This window comes from Cydia pomonella, chromosome 17, assembly GCF_033807575.1.
Source record: "Cydia pomonella isolate Wapato2018A chromosome 17, ilCydPomo1, whole genome shotgun sequence".
Taxonomy (NCBI): domain Eukaryota; kingdom Metazoa; phylum Arthropoda; class Insecta; order Lepidoptera; family Tortricidae; genus Cydia; species Cydia pomonella.
Window position 1 is genome coordinate 10595543 of NC_084719.1, and position 22898 is coordinate 10618440.

The window sequence follows — 22898 nt, forward strand, 5'->3', positions numbered from 1 at the left end:
AAAAGGTAAGGAGCTCTATTCAGAAAACTAATCAATTTGCCTCAATACTAATTCCCGCTATCGCTTTAATTTAAATCTCTTGTAGAATAGTAGCCGTTTGTTCTATTGACAACGTTTATTAGCCAGTAATTCTGTCGTGGTAATATCCATCACAAATCAATACGACTTGGCAACGCGGCTGGGACTAGAATAGATGCGCTGTACTGTAACAGCATGACTCGGAATAAAAGACGAAGAATGTCGCCGGCGGGGTCCGATTGGATATGAAAGCTAAATTAAAACTTATATATTGATGTAGATGGTTATTAATATAACCATTTTTATTGATTTTAAGAACAAAACACAGGAACATACAACACTACATCTATTTAAAACGATAGAAGGAACATTTTTTTGTATTTCTGTTCTAGGGTCTAGCAGGCTAAGCTAATAAGAGAACAATCCCCATGAGGGATTTGGTTATACTTTTAGGTGGAGTAGTGGCAGGAGCTAAGAATACTGTATGCCGAATATCAGCCTTTGGCCTTCTTTTGTTTCAAAATTATTAGGTTAATTTTTAATTGCTATTTTAACTAAACTGAACAAGCAAGGGTAACCAAATAAAATCTGAATTAATTATAATATCATGACGACAATAATGCATATTTGTACATAAATATCTGTCCATAAACTTTTTTTTTGATACTATTTCGGTGGTAAACAAGCATACGGCCCGCCTGATGGTAAGCAGTCTCCGTAGCCTATGTACGCCTGCAACTCCAGAGGAGTTACATGCGCGTTGCCGACCCTAAACCTCGTTGAGCTCTGGCAACCTTACTCACCGGCAGGAACACAACACTAGTAGGGTCTAGTGTTATTTGGCTGCTATTTTCTGGAGGTGGTGGTGTATCATATCATACGTATCATATCAATACAGTAGTAGAACACACATTCCTACACAGTCCTAATAGAAATTAAATCAGCAGTACCTTCGTTACATTTTACACGTAATATCAATAAAGAACAAGCGAGCGTCAACCAAGGACCTGACGCCGTTTTGGATACGTGACCGTAAATAATAGTATTGTTTCGTATTCGTACTTAACAATGATTTCAAACCCAGTCCCAAAATGACTCGCACATGGGGTCTCTGTACCGATTTGGTCCTAAGTAAATTTCGTAAAGACATTGTCTTCTTGTGCCAAAGAGTAAGGCGGTATTCACATTTGATGGAATTCGCATGTCTCTCCGGTTGTGCGCGCAAAATTCTCATCAATGTAATAAACGCGTAAGCGACCCGGTGCGATGTGGCGATACTGAAGCCGGAGTAACATTTCTTCAAAAGGGTTTTAAAATAGTTTGTGTGTGTCAGCGATGCATGACTGGACTGCACTTTACTCCTTACAAACGATTGTAAAATACACTATTAAATTTAAGATCAAAACTCCGCAAATTGACAGTTGTTGTTTATTGACATTGAATAAACAACGTGTTTAGCAGCCTTTGCTAAATATACAGTAGCGTAAAGTTCGATTTTACTCCCCATATATTATCATACCCCGGGCGTATACATTATTAAAATCGATTTTTAAGGAGTAAACTTTAATACACATTTTACATAAGGTATTTATTTTGACCTAGTTTTCTTTTGATGTGATAATGTACCAATGAAATAATTTTAGTTTTAATCTAATCTAATAATCTCTGAGAGCTAAAATTCTCATTAGTGCTTTTTGGTACAAATCCTTAGTAACATGATCATCAACATGATTATAAATGTATCCTACCTCACTTAAGACATATACTGTTGTGAATTGTTTATAAAATTAATATGTAAAGATAAAGATAGATTTATTAGAAATACCAATGTTATATAATAGTCTAATTATACATATTCTAATGACAACTACAACACATATAATATTGCGTAAAGAGAACCCGCCGTGCGCGTTCTCTGCACTCAACGACCGACCGTATAAATTAGCTTTTATGATCTAAATCCCACCTCAATCTAACATTCTGAAATCTTGACAAAATTACGTTGAAATGGGTCAAGACTTGTCTATTCAATTTTGCAAGTGCCTATCAGGAAGACGAGTTGTGTGAAAGATAAAAAGAAATTCTGTTAACGTGGTAGGAATTTACGGTACACATTGTTATGAAAGCCTTAAATAAAAGACTGACTTATTGTTTTATATGCACTCTACTTACCTACTCTTGTAGCCACGGATAATTTTGATTGATACCTAAGGATATTAAAAAAAATACTAAGCTGTGTCCGAATCCTTACTCATATCTACAGTATTATTGTTCTTACTTACATATTTCACTTCTTATAATTTCATTGTGGCTATGGTGCCTGCGTCTCTCTGTGAGGTTTGTAGCGTAAATGTAAGGCGAGTGAATACACAGTAACATATAATTTAATTCCCAATTAGAAATTGTGTTATCTTTGTACATTTGATTATTATTGCCAACGCTATTTACCGTCGTAATTTAGAAATTACAATAATATGAATTACATGGCAACAATTTAAGTTGTGTGTTGTTTCATGTTTTACGATCTGTGGTGAAGTAAACAGCCTCCCAGCCCGATTCGAAGAATGATTAAGAAACGTTTAAGATCTTTAAAAAATCAATAACTATACGACATGTCAAAATTGACGTTTTTTTCGATTCCGCTGTGATCCCAGTAAGATGTATCTACGATATTTCTCACGTCAAAGTGACATTGGTTGCCCGAATCGAACTGCTTCTGTCAATTATACGACATACAAACGATATTTAAATGAGAACTTATCTAAACAAGAACCTATCGGTATCGTATCTCATTCTTCGAATCGCACCGTCTTTACCCACTCAGTGCCTTATCTACGCGACAGTCTTTAAATGAACTTTTCCATCAACCGACACATCTAGTTTAAGATGAATTGTAAAAAAGTACGAATCGGGCCGATTACTAACTAACTTTTTAGCCACTGACATATCTAATCCATATCGTATTTTTAGCAAATGTTTGACGTATCTTAAAGTTCGAATTGGGTCGGTTGTACCCAGTTAATAACTGTAATTAATCCTAATTTTATCGATTTCCTTGTGTCATCAAAATTAATTCGTTTTTATTTAAGTTACATAAATAAAGTGGAAGGTGTAAACTAAGTAAGTATGTACATATGTAAAAATTTACACGATACAATAAATATGAGTTAATTATGTAACACAATCGAATCAATTGAATGACGCACTTTAGGCGTTAACTGTACAGTTTCTTTTTAAGTTTATCCTGAAACATATACGTGGAGCCCTAATATTATTATTTATTTTAGCCCCTATCATGGTGCTCATAGATTTATATGATCGCAGCTAGATTTGACTATGATGGATTGCTAACACTTGCCAGATACGCCACATTCAGAAGGAAACTTGCCAATCTCAGTCATTTAAAGTTGCACCTGATAAGTGTTTATTAGTTGGCATTAATTATCTGACGCGGTGAATAAAGGGTTACGAATTGAAATATGATTCATACTACATTTTAGATTTTACCATTCGTCACCGTATATTTAAGTAATATGGACATCTCTTGTATGTGAATATCACGGCGCTTTTTCTGGACATTATTTTATGAAACAAAATTTATGTGCCGAGATGGAGATACAATACAAATACTCTTTATTGCACACCTCAATACAGAAACAATACCACGAATACAGCACATTAAGAAGAGGTAAGCAACAGGCGGTCTTATCGCTAAAAAGCGATCTCTTCCAGACAACCTTTAGGTAGCGGAATTTAATAAATTTATGTCATGTCAGTATGTGTTCCAGATGCAATGAAAGAAATCTAGCACAGAATATACACAAAACAAAACAAAACAATATATCATATACACATACATATATTAATATATTATTACAGATATTATATTAGGTAGGTATATATAATATTAGTTGTACAATGAGTTTCATTTAACTATATATTGATAATTTGCCGATGGCAATAGACAAAATAAACAATTTTATTCTACAAATTGCATTTTTGTAGTAATTGCCAAAATCGTAATTGACGTTTGTCTGGATTTATGTACTGTGAAAAATCTTAGTAAAAAGTATTTAAAGCTGAGCCAAAAAATTCTCATTACATCACATGCTTATTAGGTCATACTGACATTTCCCGAAATCTCTAAAACTGAAGTAGACATGCAATATTTATTTTATTTTATTTCACTTTTCTTAAATGTTTCTGACAATGTGAAGAAACATTCTGTATGATGGAGTCAACCTGAAAAACACACGGTCCATTTTTCCAAGATATATATTTAGAGATTATTCATGTCTTCAGCAAACAACTGCGATTTTGAAGTAAACACATCCTTCTCGAAAATCATAGGTAAGATTAATACAATGGGTAAGATCAATTATTTAATTATTTATTTATTATATATATCTCGCTAACCTTATTATTTGAGTCTCAAATACTGAAATAATGTATCCCGCCTGCAAGGGTGAAGCGCAAAATATAGCTTTCTGTAACTAATGGTAAAAAAAAATGCACAGAAAAATAATAGACTGCTTTAAACGCCGAAAAAACGTCGCAATACAGGTTCAGTTCAGTTCAAATATACTTTATTCATGTAGGCATGTAGCAACAAGCACTTATGAATAGTAAGACAGTAGTAGTTACATATAAATTATCTTAAGCTAATTATCAGGAAATAAAATGCCTTCGTACGGGACAGTCGGGGGAATGCTCCTAATTTTGCTATTTATGCAGGGAAGATGCACACGAGTTGCCAAGTTTCTTGCCGGTCCCATATTGGGACACCCTCCTACGATTTAGGAGAGTAAAATCTTCTCGGGTCAGAGATGTAGGGTTAGAACCGACGTAGCTTTATTTGACGTTCTGCCTACTTGGAAAATAAACTACCTTTATCTTTAACCATTCAATAAGATGTGTATGACAGAACAAAATATTTAAAGCTTAGTACAAACAGATACACGAAAAGTGGGGTTCATTATAAGATAATATTCGAAGTCTATAACTTTTCTTTTCAACTGAGGGCACATTGAGTGTCATATTAAACTCCTAACATAAATAAATTCAATCGGGTAATTTATAAAAACGCTCGAAATATAATTTCCACACTATGACCATTCCTCAAAAACAAGTCACATACACATAAATTTAGTATGTACTTCAAATAATTTTTAAGAAAAAAAAAACAGACTTCAATGAAGGAGACCGGTGAAAGAAAGATTTTTCTTGATTTAGGATTTCATACAATGAAATTAAAAAAATTGTCTTGAAAACCTAATTTGTCTAAGAAACATAACGAAGACGACAAATCGCCAAGCGGGAACTATGCGTCGTTGAAGAGTTCCTTTCTGATCAACATCAGCAGTTCCACTTCGTCAAATGTCACTTTTTTAAATGTAAAAGCTTGACTTGTTGATGAAAATACAAAAATCACTAAAGGCATACTTTCACATTTGAAGAGTTCCCACGATTCCTCATGGATCCCATCATCAGAACAGAGTTTTGACAAAAACGGGACCAATCTGTATATAAATACAATCCAAAAAATAATTCTCAAAATTGGTTCCGAAATGACGGAGCTATGAAGTAACAAACATTAAAAAAGAAAACAAAAAGAAAATCCTCCTTTGAAATCTTGAAGTCGGTTAAAAATAGATAACGATTTTAATTTTTAAACAATAAACGTTTGATTTCAATGCGTGATTTCTAAGTGTCTCATTACTTATAGAAGCTTTGATTATTGACCACGTATTTAAATAGATTATCATGTCAAGATTATCTCCTTATTATATTTATATGTCATAGCACTTACAACGCAAAAACGTACTAGAAAACAGCCACCTAATGTGTATCCTGTAAACTTTTATATATTTAAATCAATGTCTGGGCTTGCCACTAGGTAGGTATGTCATGTTTTGATCATCTAGAATCCTTCAATTTGTAAAGGATTTAATTTCATTTCCGGGTCAATAGAACATAAAGAAAGTTAATTTTATGAATTGGAATTCCAACCTATAGAAAAGGATGAAATACCATGGACTTGATTGAATGTGCCACTACTCGTAGAATTGTTTGAATTTGTACCTGGTTTATACGTAATATGTTTCACATCTTTTTTTTTTACTTCTTAATTTTTTCATTTATCAAGCATTTTACCGTTTAAGTACGTATTTTTTACGATAAACGACTCAAATTTGGCTTTAAATAGATTTATTTTACAATTTTTATTTAATGTCCAATTTTATAAATAACGATACTTTTACCTAAATGGCTAATTAAAAGATCCCTCAAGGAATACTATAAAAGTTTGTGTGGAAGTGGAATATTTTCCTCGTATTCGAAATGAAAAGTGGATTTTTGAACTCGGGTGAGTGCCTTTCACGAGTCCTTTCATCCCTTGGTTAACAATCTACTATTACTGACCTCCGTAATGATAAATATGTACGCACTAATTTTCTCTATTTCAGTTGCAAAATATTATTTAAATATTTGAGTCCTTTGGCACGCTGTCTGCATTTTGCGGTAAGCCCGATAACATAGTTATAGTTAATTCAACAATTATCAAAGCAAATTCTAATTTACATTGCTGGAATTCTATGCGTTCAATAATTAATTAAATTAGCTTATGAGGCTATTTTGATTCCACTCGTATTTATCCAAGAGGCAAATAAGAGTAGATAAGGGTGAATAGTACCGTACAGTTTGCAGCTTTTAAGATAGTTTATTGTAGAAAAGGCTTTTGATATTTCTATTTAGTAGGTAGCTATTTACCCAAAACACAAAAATTGTAGTCATGGGCATGTTATAAAAGTAGTTTATTCATTTAAGTAAACGAATGCTATTTCATTACATATTTATTTATATTCCATTTGATAATACAATTTTATGTCACGCAATTATATCTATAAGTCAAAATAATTTCCGTATAGGAATGTATTTACTTTCATAAAACAGTTAATAGAATCAGGCGTTACTTTGCGAAAATCCATATTAATTAAAAAAAAAAAAAAACTTTCCTTTTCCGCGAAAAAATAACGTGCTAGTCAATCAGTGCTAACCCGTTATACTTACTTGCGTATTTTTACATGCAATTAATGTTGTAATTTTTTTTTTAAAAAAAAAACAGCTTAGCAGCTAGAAATTCTATTAAATATTGTAAAATAGCATCAACAATTTAAGCGAAATTGGAAAGAATAAGGTCCTATATACGTCCCACTGCTGGGTACAGGCCTCCTGTTATGCGCGAGGGGGTTTGGGCTACATCCGCGAAGGAATTCAAAGGTGAATGTGAAGTCTCCAACCCGCATTGGGCCAGCGTGGGGACTATTACACCACACTATATTTTTATTTCCATTGGTATCCATGGAAAGTGTTTGGTAACTTGTTGTTGTTTCGCTGTACCTTATTGTTAAGTATAGGTAAATCAGACAGAAAATTCGACCAATTCTATCAGAACGTAACTGAAAGGTCAAAATAAATCACTATGTTTAGTTTCTCGTTGTAATACTGATAGACCCGGGAGGTTTTGATGAAAACGAATATTTGATGCTTTGTTCGCGTTTATCAGTATGAACAGGTAAATTAGTGTTCATTATAATATTATAATTTAAAATAGCAAATATGCTGCATTATGGCACATAAATTTGTTATTAAATTGACATTTGACGTGAAAGGATAGTTTAATACAACTGAAAATTGTGCTGACATAATAACCTTATCAGTTGAATTTCAGTTGGGCAATACAATCTTTTTTAATTTAGTTACTAGATATAATCTTTTTTAATATCATTTGATATTTAGCAGTCACTTTTCGGTGAAGGAAAACATCGTGGGGAAACCGGACTAATCCCAATAAGGCTTAGTTTACCCTCTGGGTTGGAAGGTCAGATGGCAGTCGCTTTCGTAAAAACTAGTGCCTGCACTAATTCTCGGGATTAGTTACCAAGCGGACCCCAGACTCCCATGAGCAGTGGCTAAATGCCGGGACAACGCAAGGAAGAAGAGATATTTTTATTAACTATGAAGCACTAATTGCCCCTAGAAAAAGTATAGAACGCTCATTTGTTTCCTGTAGTCTTAGCGGTACACCCCAAAGTTCAGTGAAATGCTGCAAATTATTTTAATTTGACCCGTATAACTAAAAGAAAGAAAAAAAAACCGGTCACGTGCGAGTTAATTATACTCGCACACCGAGGGTTCCGTACAAACTTTAAATTACCTCGTGTAACTATAAAGGCAAAAGACTTTTGAACAGAATTACCTATACTAAGTATATTTGTGTACAACGCCATCTATCGGCAAATTGTCTAACTGATTTGCGCGTTATCTTCTGAACACCGATTTCAAAAATGTATCTCTTTTATTTGAAAAAAGGTGTATTTAATGTAATCTCATAGAAATTTCAGGTATAATAAACACACGTAAACTTGGTTCAATTGCAAACAGTACCCCTAGTGTAAATATTTTCGACAGCGAAACGTGACGTACGCGTTTGCGGTAAGTGTCATTTTGTATTTTTGACTTTCCAAAACGTCCCGCTTGGCGCGCTGTTCAAAAACCCATACAAAATGAGACTTAACGCAAACGCGTACGTCACGTTTCGCTATCGACTAAATTTACACTAGGGGTACTGAATTTGGAAAGGTTTTTTGTTAATAAAAAAAAAGTTACCAGGAAAGAGGTCTGAATATATTTGTCCTGTAAAATGTATAATAATGTTAATATTATATAAAATTTTCGTAATTTTTCGTCGGTAAACTTAGGAGATAAGGTTTTTTTTTCACATTTTCCTTTATAAATCATTTTTTTTTGTATGAAAAAAAAAATGTTTTGGAATGTACAATTTGAGCTCTTTCAACTGATACCCCACTTGACCTAGTCACTAGACTTTGAAATTTTGCCCCCTCTTGATATTGGCCATTTTCCATTATTAATAAAAATAAATACTTTCTTTGTGTCTGGGTTAGCGTTTTTCATAACTATTCCAAATTTCAAATCGATAGCTTAAGTGGTTCTCGATCTCTTTAGCGATGTGACAGACAGAAAGACGGACGGACGGACAGAGTCGCACCATAAGGGTTCCTTTTGTACCTTTTTGGTACGGAACCCTAAAAAGGAGAGAAGTTATGACGTAGTCTTATTTTTGTATGGGTTTTTTTTGTTCAGAAACCTATCGTGTGTGGTATCAAATGAAAGAGTTTAAGCCAATTCCAAAAATATATCCTATCATTACATTTCAGTAACTTTTTTAACTCTTCAAGTGGCATATGCCATTTATGAGTTGTTGGAATTTTGATTTTATTTCATTCATCAAATTTCAAATTTAAATGACGTAATCAGTCGGGAGCCGATGGCCTACCACTCCAAGGGTTAAAATTAGAATGAAAATAATTTTTATAACATACCAAGTTTGGGCTCCTATAGATATATTGTTCAATTTTTTTTTAATATATATCTCAATTAATACCTAATATCCTCAAATCTAACCCCAAGAATCCAGTTTTGACAATATTTTTATTTCGTTTTATTATAAAGTGTGATTGATACACCTATCGAATTACTCAATACAAGTATAATGATGTCATTCGGGTAAAATAAGAGTATTGGAAATTGGTGTACATGTTCCTTTGCTAATATTTAAGCTTTGAGTAAGGCAAAGTTCTGATAGGTGGGGGGTGAGTTCGAGGAAGGAGAGGCCGGCGTTAAAGGTGACTTTTTTCAGTTAATTCTTACATAGACACCGCACCACGTTGGCAAAGAAGAAACGGGCTATCCAGTTTTAATAAATAATAATTTTATGTTTTTTGATTTAATATAGACTGACTGTAAAGTTAGAAAAAGTAACTGTAAAGTAAATATTAATCTTATTTAGAAAAGGTAACTGAAATATATCGATGTGATATATTTTAAAATCGGTACACACGATAGGTTCCTGAACATTTTTTTTCCTATATAAAAAAAGATGACGTCATAACTCTTCTCTTTTTTTAATTTTGTTTGGTTCTACAGATTAAATTGATCCATATGGCTTAAAGATTAATTGTACCGATTTTCATTCTTTTAACACAATTTGCAGCGTTTTTGGGCATACCACTAACACCACTGCACATAAACTGCATGGCGTAGATAGTAAAAAAAAAAATACAGACTAAAGACAAGAACAAACTAACATAATGTTCTCTTGGGCACCAGATCCTTAATAAATTAATCTACTTGTTAAATTATTAACATATCCTTGAAAATACATAATTTTATCTAAATCTGTATGATTGGTACTTTATGATAATATTTAGACACACGACAAATCCGGTTGATTTCCTCGTATAGTTACTTCAGAGACTGGGTTTATTTACTTGGATAGCACACTTGTCCCTACGGAAATACTATTAATCTGATAAGATACCTTGGAAAATTCTTGGCCATGTATTGCTGTAACATACCACTCTCGGAAATTACTGTAAACGATACAGTCCTCTGATAATAATTATTCTGACTGCTTGCCGACAGCAAGCTTTGGATAAGAGGCTCGAATAAAAACCTACCCTTCTGGTTGCATACATATTAAACCCAACAGAAGTGTTTCTTTACAATGATCTGCCTAAGACAGTCTAGGAATTGGGCATAGGGATATAATCTCGCGCAAATAGTGAGGACTAACGCGGTTTACCTGATTGCCATTTTCGTAATGTATATGCTCACCAGTGGTAAGCGTCGGGAATTTACGCATTGCATGTGTCGTGTGCGGGTGAATGACAGACGCGTGAGTCAGCTGGCGAGCGCTTGCGTCGACCTTGCGCCACCACTCGTTAGCTTTGAATGATGACCGCCTTGACGTCCTGACTCACTTCCTGCATTCCAAAACTTACACGAATATTCATGGCATTCGAAGATAAAATTAAACGTTTATTTTGATTACTTCGCAGTTCAAATAAACAAACTGCATCTTGTTTGGATTGGAGCCGTATTTTGAGCGGGACGCTGAATCCGCGCGAATGAGATTGACGCGATAAAGTTTACGTAAATAGCACTCTTGTGAGTCGAGGACTCGCAACTGCGAGTAGAAGTTTTCCTTTGATATTCTGACGCGAGATTATAATCAGTACCACTAACATACTAGCTATTTCATAATTAAGTAAGCCACCAGGAAAATTAAATTATGACAAAAAATAAATTCTCCTACATAATTATCTATGGTAGGTAGTTATAAGTTAAGACAGATTCATTGTTCACGAATAATAAACAAATATTTACCTAAAAACATAATAATATTGTTATTTTAAGACACTTATTTCTATGCTTATAAAACATAAGCATGGATTGATTTTCATATATTTTAGGCCAGCTAGGCCTATTTTTCATATCCGCCTAAAAGGCCGTCGACACTGACCTCGTCCTGCATTCTGTTAATTTTAATAAATCCAATTCAATCTGGTTGTCATGGCCTCGCAATCTTATGTATTCGATTCCTCCGTAGCCGGAGAGGGAGAGCGCGAAATAAAGTGATTCTAATGTTTTGCCAAGACATACAATTTTTATTGGGGAGTTGACCTCTCTTTTGGCGCCAGAGGGCTGTAAAAATGCTGGTTCTTTGTTCTTATTTGTTTGTAGTAAATTTTCGACAAAATTAAAATCTGGAGATTGAAGGTTCCAGGCCCAACAACAAGGAAATAATTATAATTGCATTTTGTCAGCATGCTTGCATTATGGAAAGGTATGTTTACAGGTCCTACTAAGCGAACTTGATTGATAGATACTATTTATACCTCATTTGTTATATTCGACTTAACACTTTCAGTGCCAGGCGCACCGTTTTCAGTACAAAATGTTTTTGCCATTGAAGTGTGTTAAACAGTGACGTTTCGTACAATGCCTATATGCCTTGATTTGATGCTTTATTATTGTGCACATTTAAACTGCTTCATGACATAGTATTTAATATTTCGGGTTCCTTTATAAAGGAATTTAATAAAATAGATATCTACCTAAGTTCTGCGTGGTAAACTAACGGTAAATTTTTTGTGTATCGATACCTCGCCTAGCATTTCAAATGGCAAATTTTGTAAAATGTGGCACTATGAACACACTATCTAAATATAGGATGTAAATTTTAAGAAAACAATTTGATATTGTGAGTTTTAAATAAAATGGAACAGTTGTGCGATCTATATTAGTCCGTGTTTCGGACCACATAACACACATGTCAGACATGCTTGTGAAACATTCGCTCTAACCAACATTTGTAGATTTTGAAGTTTTTCATGACAATCAAATTGATTAGCGCGCGGCTCGCAAAATCGTCCAGCAAAGTTATAACGGTATATGTTCACTTTGATATATAACAACAAACGACTTTTGTTTAGTAGAAAAGTATTTGACCCTGGCGTAATGCCAGTATCATACTATAAGTATAATTACGTAGGTACCTACATATGTCGAGCATTAGTGTGACTGTTATCGTAAAAACTAAATATATATCACATCTCGCCTTGTCAGCTGCTGTCGGTGCTTCTTCAGTTTGATTTCTAGGAAATATTAAAAGGTTAAAAGCGTTATTTCCTCGTAAATACGTATATTAAATTCCATACGCGTGAGGTATTATGCTGACGCATTATAATATATAAGAAAATAAAAAAAATCGCTGCTTTAATGGGACGAGCTCGACACTCCCACGTATTATTGAATTATTTCAACTGAATTACAAAAAAATTTTAATATAAAGCAAAATCTGTTACTTTTACCTGCCGAATAATATACATTTAAAAAAGGATCTATTTTCAATAAAATTGCGTGATTAATATCACTGCCGTTTGAAATAGCTTTCAAATGAATGTAATACTTTTTGAATATAGATATTGTAGAATGTTGTAGAGGTATTATCGAGCACTATTCATTTCAATTTGGGCATGTTTTATTGGTCCGTGAGATTATAATAGCGAACGATCTGTATTCATACTCCCACGTTAAGTTGTTTGCTCCCGTAATGCGGTCCCGTGCTACCAGACATACCGGTGAATGATGACGCTATGTAATATCATGTAACTGTGGACGACAGACGATTTGTCAACCTGTTCACTAGCTTGATATAATTATCATTATTTCAACTAAATAATTCGTTTCTAAAATTTCACTTGTTTACTTCAGAGCTAATATTCAATAAGTTGGGCCCTAAAGAATACAAATATATGCCTTTAAACTTACCACCATAAACTAAAATTCGAATTTTAAAAACCTAACAATTATCATATTAGGAACTGTTTATTCCTTGACCGGGGGTTTTACCTATGAATGTAATATTAATAATAAATAAAATTTTATGAAACTTTAACGACCTTTTTTGACAACCTGTCTGGTCCAGTGGGTAACCTAGTGGATAACTCTGCCTATGAAGCCGATGGTCCCCGGTTCAAATTCTTAGTAATGGCATTTATGTGTGTGATGATGATGAGCACGAATCGAATTTTCAGCAGAAAATTTCAATTACCCAGGATATCAACATTGATATTGAGTACTTAAAAATTTCTTCGCAATACAGCAATTCAGTGAACAGCAATACTTTATAATTATTTCCTCGATTAAACTTCATTCGAAAAGTGTTTGGTCCTTTAAGTTTGTCAAGGTTTCACAAAAGATTTAACTCTTTAACCTTGACAATATTCATATTAATTTTCTCACAATCAGTGCGTTACGTTATACACCACATATTATGCGTTAGAACAAGGGCTGTTGCCTACAAATCAAAAATAATTGCTGCTCCCAATAATTTGTTGCCCAAGTTCGTTATTTAACTTGACACCGCATTGTTTACATTTCAATTCACAAAAGTGAGCGTTGTTCCAGAAATTTAATTCCATTATTGGATAAACCATGTTGAATTGAACGTCCTTTAAGTATTTCTTTCTGAATTAAGGCTTTTCTAAATAGTCCCTTCAAATTACTTTAAAAGGCAGCTTTATGTATAAAATAAAAGGTTCATCAAGCGTTTTCGTTGCGAAAATAAAATGGATGCGTAGGGAAAACAGACACATCAATACGATGAAAATCTAAAGCGCTTCAATGTATCGATAGACTGTGCATATGTCGCAGCCAACTGGTTAAGTTAGCCAGCTAATTAGTTGGCTGAAGAACAATCAGCCAAGCCATTGATTTTTAACTAGATGGCTGAGCATTTAGTTAATTAGGACATTGATAAATTTCATGGTCGGTTAGATTAGGCTAGTATTTTATTGTCAATTTCGGAATTTATGTATGTTATTTAATTTCTTTAAGTTTACATTTTAATCACTTGGCTGAGTGAACCAGTTATTTACAAAGTGCTGAATTTCAATACGCCAAGTTATTAAACGTGGATTTTTTTTTATCGGTCTAGGCGACTAATTGGCTGGTTAACTTAGTCAAATGGCTGTGACACATACATTACAAAGAACACTCATAACAGCCGGATCTTATAAAGATATATGTGTGCAAATAAATCAATGAAATGAAATGAAATAAGTGCCTAAATTGATATAAAAAACTATATATTTTTTCAAATAAACCGTCTATGTCAGGCCATGTAATTTTTCATATCTATCGAATCTAAGGTCAAATAAATAGGTTTATGTACAATTTTTTGGAACACTGACTCATGTGTTTTTAAACCAAAAATCACAACAACATGTTCGTCGCAAAACAACGTGGGCTCTTCACTAGGAAACTCAGGAATCCTAAAAACAGGTTCTGAAATGTAAGTAAACTAATTCAAGCTCTATTTAGGTGTATATTTTGTTTCTTGATTGTTCGCAGAAATTGGTTTTTATTTGTGCAAGAAGTCTCTTGTTTTTTGTCTATTTAAATGTTTGTAATTGTCAAAAGTTGTTTTTTTTTAATACTTACTATTTACTACGAATCATCTTGCTCGCGTTGTCCCGGTATAAAGTTTTAGAATAGAGAAGACTGTCAATCTGAATTAGGCCATCACTATTTTAGGCCAATTGGAACGTATCTGAATGACATCTAACTGATAATCAGATATCGTGCATTTCGCTCTTACTTGTCCGTACATGTATTGGCGCGGGCGAGACGCACGATAACTAAATATTTTGATTCAAATATCGTTGTATAGTAATGCTGGGCATACAATTTTTAAATTGCCTACAATCCCGAAATACAAATAATTTAAAAAATATGTAAATACAAAAATACTAAATAAATACAGAATTATATTATCTTAAATTATATATATTATCTTAAACTATATATGCCTTTTTTTATGTTTATGAGTGGCCTTTTTTAAGAACTTTCAGTGTTGCCTATGTACTCATGTACGATCAGCTGCAGAGATAGCTGACCCCCCCTGCATAGCTTGCATGCTTTTTAATGGCGTAGTACCTAGGTATAATGAATGATATACATATGCTTAACATAACATGCTGGTAGATTGGTATCAAGGCGCAACATATACACATGCGACTTATGCAGCAAAAAGTGCCGTGCAGCGATAGGCTTGTATAGCCATTATATACGGAAATGCATTGGCCGTCTCAACCGCTCTTGAGAAAGCGTTCTAACAATCTTCCGTCACGGATGCTGTGGCCATTGATGATGATGATGATGATGATAATTTAACATACCAACAACAAAATAAATGCGATGAAAAGGTCAACAAATTATCATTACTATCATAACATTATAATAATATACAATGAATGCCCGGTATAAAGGCAAATATTGGTCCAATTTACGTCTAATATTTATGTTATTCGCAGTGTTGGGCATTCAAGAATAAAATCACGTTGATTTTATTCCCGTCAAAATTATTTTAAATAATTCCGTCTGGAATAATTCTTCGGTGAGGAAATTGAATGGAAATAAATTATTCTTATTCAACTAAAAAAATCATGATTTTTTATTTGAAATAATATTCCATGAATAATAATTGTAACGTGAGATATTTCCTTAATACAGCCAATGAAGCTGGTATGTAAGTATGTCATGTATGAACGTAGGTAGGTATAGTTTGGATGGACTACGGACGGACGCAAATTTAAAATAGCAAATAGTAAAACCCATGGGAATCGGGTTGTATGGAGCCACCACTACTGCAAAATTCAGCCACCAGCCGCAGGTGTTCAGTAAAACCATAAAACATCAGTGTTTGCCAAGACACATCGAATGAGCCGAAACACGGTGTCTTTATTTTATTTACTTTAGGAGTTCCTTTGGCCACTTTCTGGCTCCATCATCAGACCAGCGTCATGGCACCATAATATTGCACAGTCACCAAGTCCACCGGATACTCAAGTATACGAAATTTGAGCCAAATCGAACGTCAGGAAGTGGTAGTAAATCGACTCGCAAGATGGACCTAACGACAACTTCAAACTTCATTCTAATTCTGAATAACATGTTATTCCTCTAAAACCTTATTTAGAATAACTCCATTTCTGGAATAATTAATCCGACTTTTATTCTTCGTTTATAATAAAAATTGCACGATTTATTCCATTTCATATTATTTTAAAATAAAAAGGAATGAATTTATTCTTATTCCATTGTGTTGGAATAAGTATAAAATTCCTGTTTTTATTCCTATTCGAATTGATTTTTGCCCAACACTCGTTATTCGTAAACGCCTCTAGGGAAATACGTGGTAAATACAAATGAGGCAATGATATACAGAGTTCTTTCTTGTTATTATGTTATATAAAAATGTAGGTAGACACCTACATAAAAAGACACGGTGCACGGTGTATCAAGTAGCTTTCATTTGATGCTATGGAGCTAGCCATAATAACGATATGGTTCTGATATGGTTGAAATCCGTAAGAAATGGCTGTGAAAAGAACAAACAGTCGGCGATAGTAATAAATACCAAGTACTTACCTAATCAGTAGTTAATGTGGACAAGTTAGGTAAGATGATAATATGAACACCAAAGGATACTAAGTAGGGATAGTATATGTATTTTTTCATTCCTTGTATTATAATAATGTATGGTTATTTCCGATCACGTAACCGCTGTCGTGTTGTCACCCTATAATCCCTGTATAAGTAACGGAACGATATCAGAATCGATTTATAGAGGTTAGCTGTTAAATTTGGCCAAGATATAGGAATAGTTATAGGAAAAACTGTGGCCAAGATATTTTCTGCCAATATTATATATTTTAAAAAATACACCGGTGATGGAACACAAAATATATATATCCATATCTATTCGAGCCCAAATGAAAATTACTAAACAATAAGAAATTATCTTTAATTAAAAAAAAGTAAAACACAAATATAATAATGATACCTGTTCTTAAACTATTCAGTCCAATCCATAGGTATGCTGTGACATAACTAAGTAGACAGTTTCTCACAGACCAATTCTAATATTATAATGTGATACTGAACTAACATGGATCTGACATCATTCCAGTAATGAGATGATTTCAATCTCCTTTAGAGGGCCTGCTGAATTGCGCATTATGTCAACATTCACCCAAAAACGTCACTTTTGACACTGAAAAATCAGTGTATCAAATCAGTGTCATATTGGAATGAGAACTAATAACTAAAACTTAACATTTGACAATGACAGTTCAGTATCAGACCAGTATCATATTGACATGAGATGTAATAACTAAAACTCAAATCCATCAACATCACCTTTAACACTGACAGATTGTCCTATCAGACCAGTATCATATTGAAATGAGATCTAAACTCGAATCCAAAAATGTCACTGACAATGACAGATCAGTATCAGATCAGTTATCATTATGGAAGGTAGAGGTAAGGAATGCAATCTCCATAGGCAGAACTGTTGCAAAAGTGTCCAGCTGTCAGCTATAAATAATAGTTCCAAAACTTTCCAGAGTAGCGTTAGAGTAGCTAAGATCCTAGGCGTTATTGATGGCGTGAAGTGCGCTGTCTTTGATTTGTTTTTTTTTTCAAATATTCTAGGTATTGTAGCGCCACCTATTTAAGGTTTTTTGATGGACACTTTTTGGTACATGGAGATTTAATTCCTTACCTCTACCTTCCATAAGTTATCATATTGAAATGAGATCTAATAATAATAACTAAAGCTCGAATTGGCCTATCAGCAGAGCACTTGAGAGTTCGACCCACATTTCATGAATATTGGATTCGTAGGCAGATATAAACATTGTCGTAGCGTTTGATTTTATTCAATGAATGAAAACTCCGCTGTACTGTTTATTATATTATATTTACGTGCTCTTCTCATATAACCGCGTGTCGGCATAACGGCGTAATACTTAGCGTCTATCTAAAATTTATGTATACACGATGAATATTTGAAATACGGTATGCGTTCGTTTAATATCAAGCAAATACTAGGGATATTCCAAATTTACCCAAGTAAAACGATAGCATTTTATATTTAATACTAACTTTTGCCTGCGGCTTCGCCTGCGTTAAAGACGATTCAGACTAACTTTTAGGTCCCGTATAACTTACCTTAAATATGTTTAGCCCTTTTACCATTTAGCAATCATCTGTATTGCGAAATTTTGCTTTAATTCATACTTAGTAGAAGATTTTTTTAACTCTATTAAGTATGTAAGAATTTCATCATTTCATTATACACCGCTGTGAAACAAAGTTGCCACGAGTAATGATATAAAGATAGACAGATATATAGAATACTCTTTATTGGCACACTTCAGTAAACAGATACAAAAGAAAATTGATTAAATGTAAAGGCAGACAACAGGGGAATGGTACCTAGCTATTACAAGTATATAGATAGCTAAATTATGAAAGTCTATTCTTGCTACGTTGGATTGTCTCCCAGTATTCCAATATGCTGGAGTGATTTTCGGCTTCATTGCTCATGAATGCATGTATTGTCGTCATGGCAACTACGGCATTCGAACCCGATTGCCTAATTTGCAATTATACGCAGAAATAGCATTAGCTTCTCATAGGTGTGTATGAACGATATGACATGTTCAATAATACTAACGTTTTTCATTTAAGTTCTTTTAATTTTCAACACAATTTGAAGTTTATTGCCTTCTTTGTTTACTTTGGCGTATTTATTTACATTTAAACTTATTTAGGTCACACGGAGTCTATGTATGATGATAAAATGTACCTTTAAGAGGCTAACTGCTATAATTATTTATTTCCAATAACGATCTGTGTAATCAACCAAATACGAGTACATATTCGATAGCTTACATTTCTACTATATGTGTATATAATCGAATACATATACTGTGAGAAGAGTACATATACTGTGAGGTTGAGATTCGGTAGTTGCATGGAAGATTTCCCTCACTTCACACCACAAAAAGACCCACTTAGCGAGTCTGATGTCAGCTTCAAAACCAATTGATTCTCGGTCTATATAATGAAAAACTCATTATGGTCACCTTTCTTCTTTCTCAGAAGGATAATTTATTATTGTTCAAGCCAGGTTTCATTTTAATTTATATACTTATTTAATTGTAGAAACTTAATTTTTTATTATTTCTGAAGTGATTTTACTCATATTAATGTTTAAATTGGTTGACAAAGAAAAAAAAAACCGGCCAAGTGTGAGTCGAACTCGCGCTCGAAGAGTTCCGTACCATTAGGCAAAAGGCGAAAAAAATACGTTTGTTGTATAGGAGCCCCACTTCAATATTTATTTTCTTATCATATTAGTATTTGTTGTTATAGCGGCAACATAAATACATTATCTGTGAAAATTTACACTGTCTAGCTATCATGGTTCATGAGATACTTGCCTGATGACAGACAGACATACAGACACGGACAGTGGAGTCTTACTAATGGGGTCCTGCTTTTACCATTTGGGTACGGAACCCTAAAAATAATAAAATCAACTTGTCTGCATTTAATTAAATTGGATTGAAAAGAGTTCACAGCTGTGAAATATTGCTTTCCGCCTGAACGATATATTATAGTTCTCATTACACGGTGTTGGAGATATATAGCCTAGACAGACACATGCAACACTTTATTTTAATCTTAATGCGATCCTATTATGTAAACAAGATAAACTGTTTAGCGGTTTGTTCGTCGATTCTATTTTTCACCACGATTTAATGTGAAGAATTTCTTGAGAGTAGAATCACTTATATGACATGAATGTGAAGATACTTGATTCCATGTGTTTGGAAAACTTGTGAATAGTTAATGACAACACAATATTCCTTTAAGTACTCTCCTCTCAATACGTTGATATTGATATCAGAAAGTTAAGTTTCCATAAATCTCATTGATCTTGCTCAGATGAAACATTCGGTCTAATTTGCAAGACTGTCCAATTTATTTACTTATTGGACAATTTATTTGTATGCTTCATTTTTCTTAAAGGAAATGAAATGAAATGAAAATCTTTATTTCAGGCAACTAGTGGCCCATAAATAAATACCTTAAAATTAAGGTCTGGCCTAGTGGGTAGTGACCCTACCTTTGAAGCCGATGGTCCCGGGTTCGAATCCCGATAAGGGCATTTATTTGTGCGATGAAAACATATACTTTTTCCTGAGTCATAGGTGTTTTCTATATATAAGTATTATGTATATCATGGCCTAGTGCCCATAGCTTTGCTTAGGCTGGGGCCGTGTAAGATTGTCCCCAAATATTTATTTATTTATTAACAGTGCTTTAAGTTGTGGTTTTTATAGCTGACTGCGTAGCATAATAAGGTATTCTGATAACCGAAAAAAATGTGCATAGCCAGATGGACACGTGTCAATCGTATAGTGCAAGATGAAACATAGTAATAATATTTCACAGTCAAAAACACAGATAACATTGACAGTAATGGCAAAATATGAATGATTTTACGATTCAAAACAACAAACTGTAATAAAGATAGTACACAAGGTCCCCTTTCATATGCATGTGGTGTGGGTGACGTGGTCGAAAAGAGAAACATTAATATTCTAATTATATCTCGACGCCCGCAAATAATAAATAAATAACACAGGAAGTTTGTTTTGGTCAAATGCTCGTGAATAAAACGCCTTGGAGCTAAATTATGGGTCCGCCGTCCGATATAAAGACAAACAAATTAAGTCCTCTTACATGTTTTACGCGAGGAGCTTATCTAATAGGGTGGAGTGAAATCCAAAATTTATAGCAATGGAACCTCACTAAAATGATGTCTATTTTTTTATTCTTTAAGAAAAAAAAATCTTGATACATACTTTTAGCCCTCTAGCATTGATTATGTAAAGCAATATACGTATATTTTTAATAATTATAATTTATAACAAATTTTACTCATTAAATCACATCTTTTTTAACAGATATGATCGATTTTTATACTTATTTTTGTATGCGACATGATTTCTTATGACACCGTAAAACCACGTAAATAAGGTTTTTGTAGAAAAGGCCCTATAACCAGGATATTATGCACAAATTGGTGTTTACTATTTATTACAGAACTATGAAAACTATTATTGTAAATGTAATGAGATAGTAAAAAGAATACTATTAAAAGTAAAAAAAAAAACCAAAATATGTGTCAACATGGCCCAGTTTTTTTTGCTGTAAAATGATAGTTTTCGTTATCGTTACTTTGGCACAAGAATGACAAAAAAGTCATATATTTTTTTACAGCATTTTCCTTGTTTTGCATGATATTTCTGTTTCATATAATATTGACATATTTCTGTTTCGTATTATACACTCATTAAATATTATTTAATTTAAATAAAATGTACAAATATTAGTGAAATAGTATACCTACTTAAATAATTTATGAAAATTGACTTCTTTTATTTCTTTGTCAGCTGGGTAGAGGACCAAAAGTAGTGTTTCAAACTTGATATAATCACTATAAAACATGACAAACTACAACTTTTTGTACCGGTTCCGCATTGAAAAACAAGTTTTAATTTTTTTTATACGACGCTCTACATACTTGTTACCTAATGTTGTAAATACTTAATACGTCCCTTAATTACTTATTGGTCTAAAAAGAACTATCATAATTTACAAAATTATGAAACAATGTTAATCGTACTGTACTCTAAATTTCAATGAGAGAATTGCTTTTAAAAAGTAATATAGGTAAATAAAGATGCCACTGCAATAGCAGCCTTTAAACTCGCCTTCACCCTCAATTAAACGGCTTTCATTCATGCATAAACAACAACACCAGGGAAGCCTTACCCGTGACCGCCTTTGCATCGGCTCATCTCCAGGGATAGTCAGAAAATTTCCGCTCATCTTCACTGCGCACACTACCGGTACTATTATAAACCCTTTGTTCTTGAAAAATGCGATATAAATAGCGCGCGAAATTTCAAACGTGCAACGTGCGTACGCGGCGGCCGTTGGTAATGAAATGTTCTTTCAGACTAGAACTTCATGAATGGGTGACGTGTTTTAAATACTCTGTCCTGTAATGTGACGTCACGCGTAGCTACGAAAGCACGTACTGCCAAGCGTCTGCGTTCCGATCTGTTTGTCCGCAGATCCCTAAATAGAGTATCACAATCAGCGGCGGTTCGGAGTTGATGGGAAGTTGACACATTTATTTGGAACTTTTCTTGTTTATACGAAATTTTTGTAGATTAGTCAAAAGTTGAATGAAACTTTTTGTTTGTTGTTTGTTCGTTTTGTGAACTATTTCTTTTTACACAGGAGACTTTGTAGAGTTCTTAGGCAGGTACCTGAAAGATGGGAAGAATAGATTAGAGTAATTTAAAAGTTCTCTCAGAAAGTTTCTGATATTAAAAAGTTTCTGCCTGGACATTCTCTGAAAAACGCCTCACTTTGCCAAACAATAAGTAGGTTTATACTTATAAATAATAAAACTTAGTAAATTCATCCATAACATCTAAAGAAGTACAATACAAATACAATACAAAATTTCTTTATTAACAAGGTAGAGTAGGCAGGATTGACAAAATCAGGTAATTATA

General features: G+C 33.5%; 1 protein-coding gene across 1 annotated transcript in view; it reads right to left on the minus strand.

Moving 5' to 3' along the window:
* LOC133527233 (actin-binding Rho-activating protein-like) overlaps window positions 1-22340 on the minus strand; it is a 46821-nt gene extending 24481 nt beyond the window's left edge. Inside the window, exon 1 of the mRNA XM_061864147.1 lies at window positions 22144-22340. Within this exon, the coding sequence (XP_061720131.1) occupies window positions 22144-22200 (57 nt within the window). The 5' untranslated portion in view covers window positions 22201-22340. The remainder of the gene's footprint in view (window positions 1-22143) is intronic.
* Between the last annotated feature and the right edge of the window lie 558 nt (window positions 22341-22898).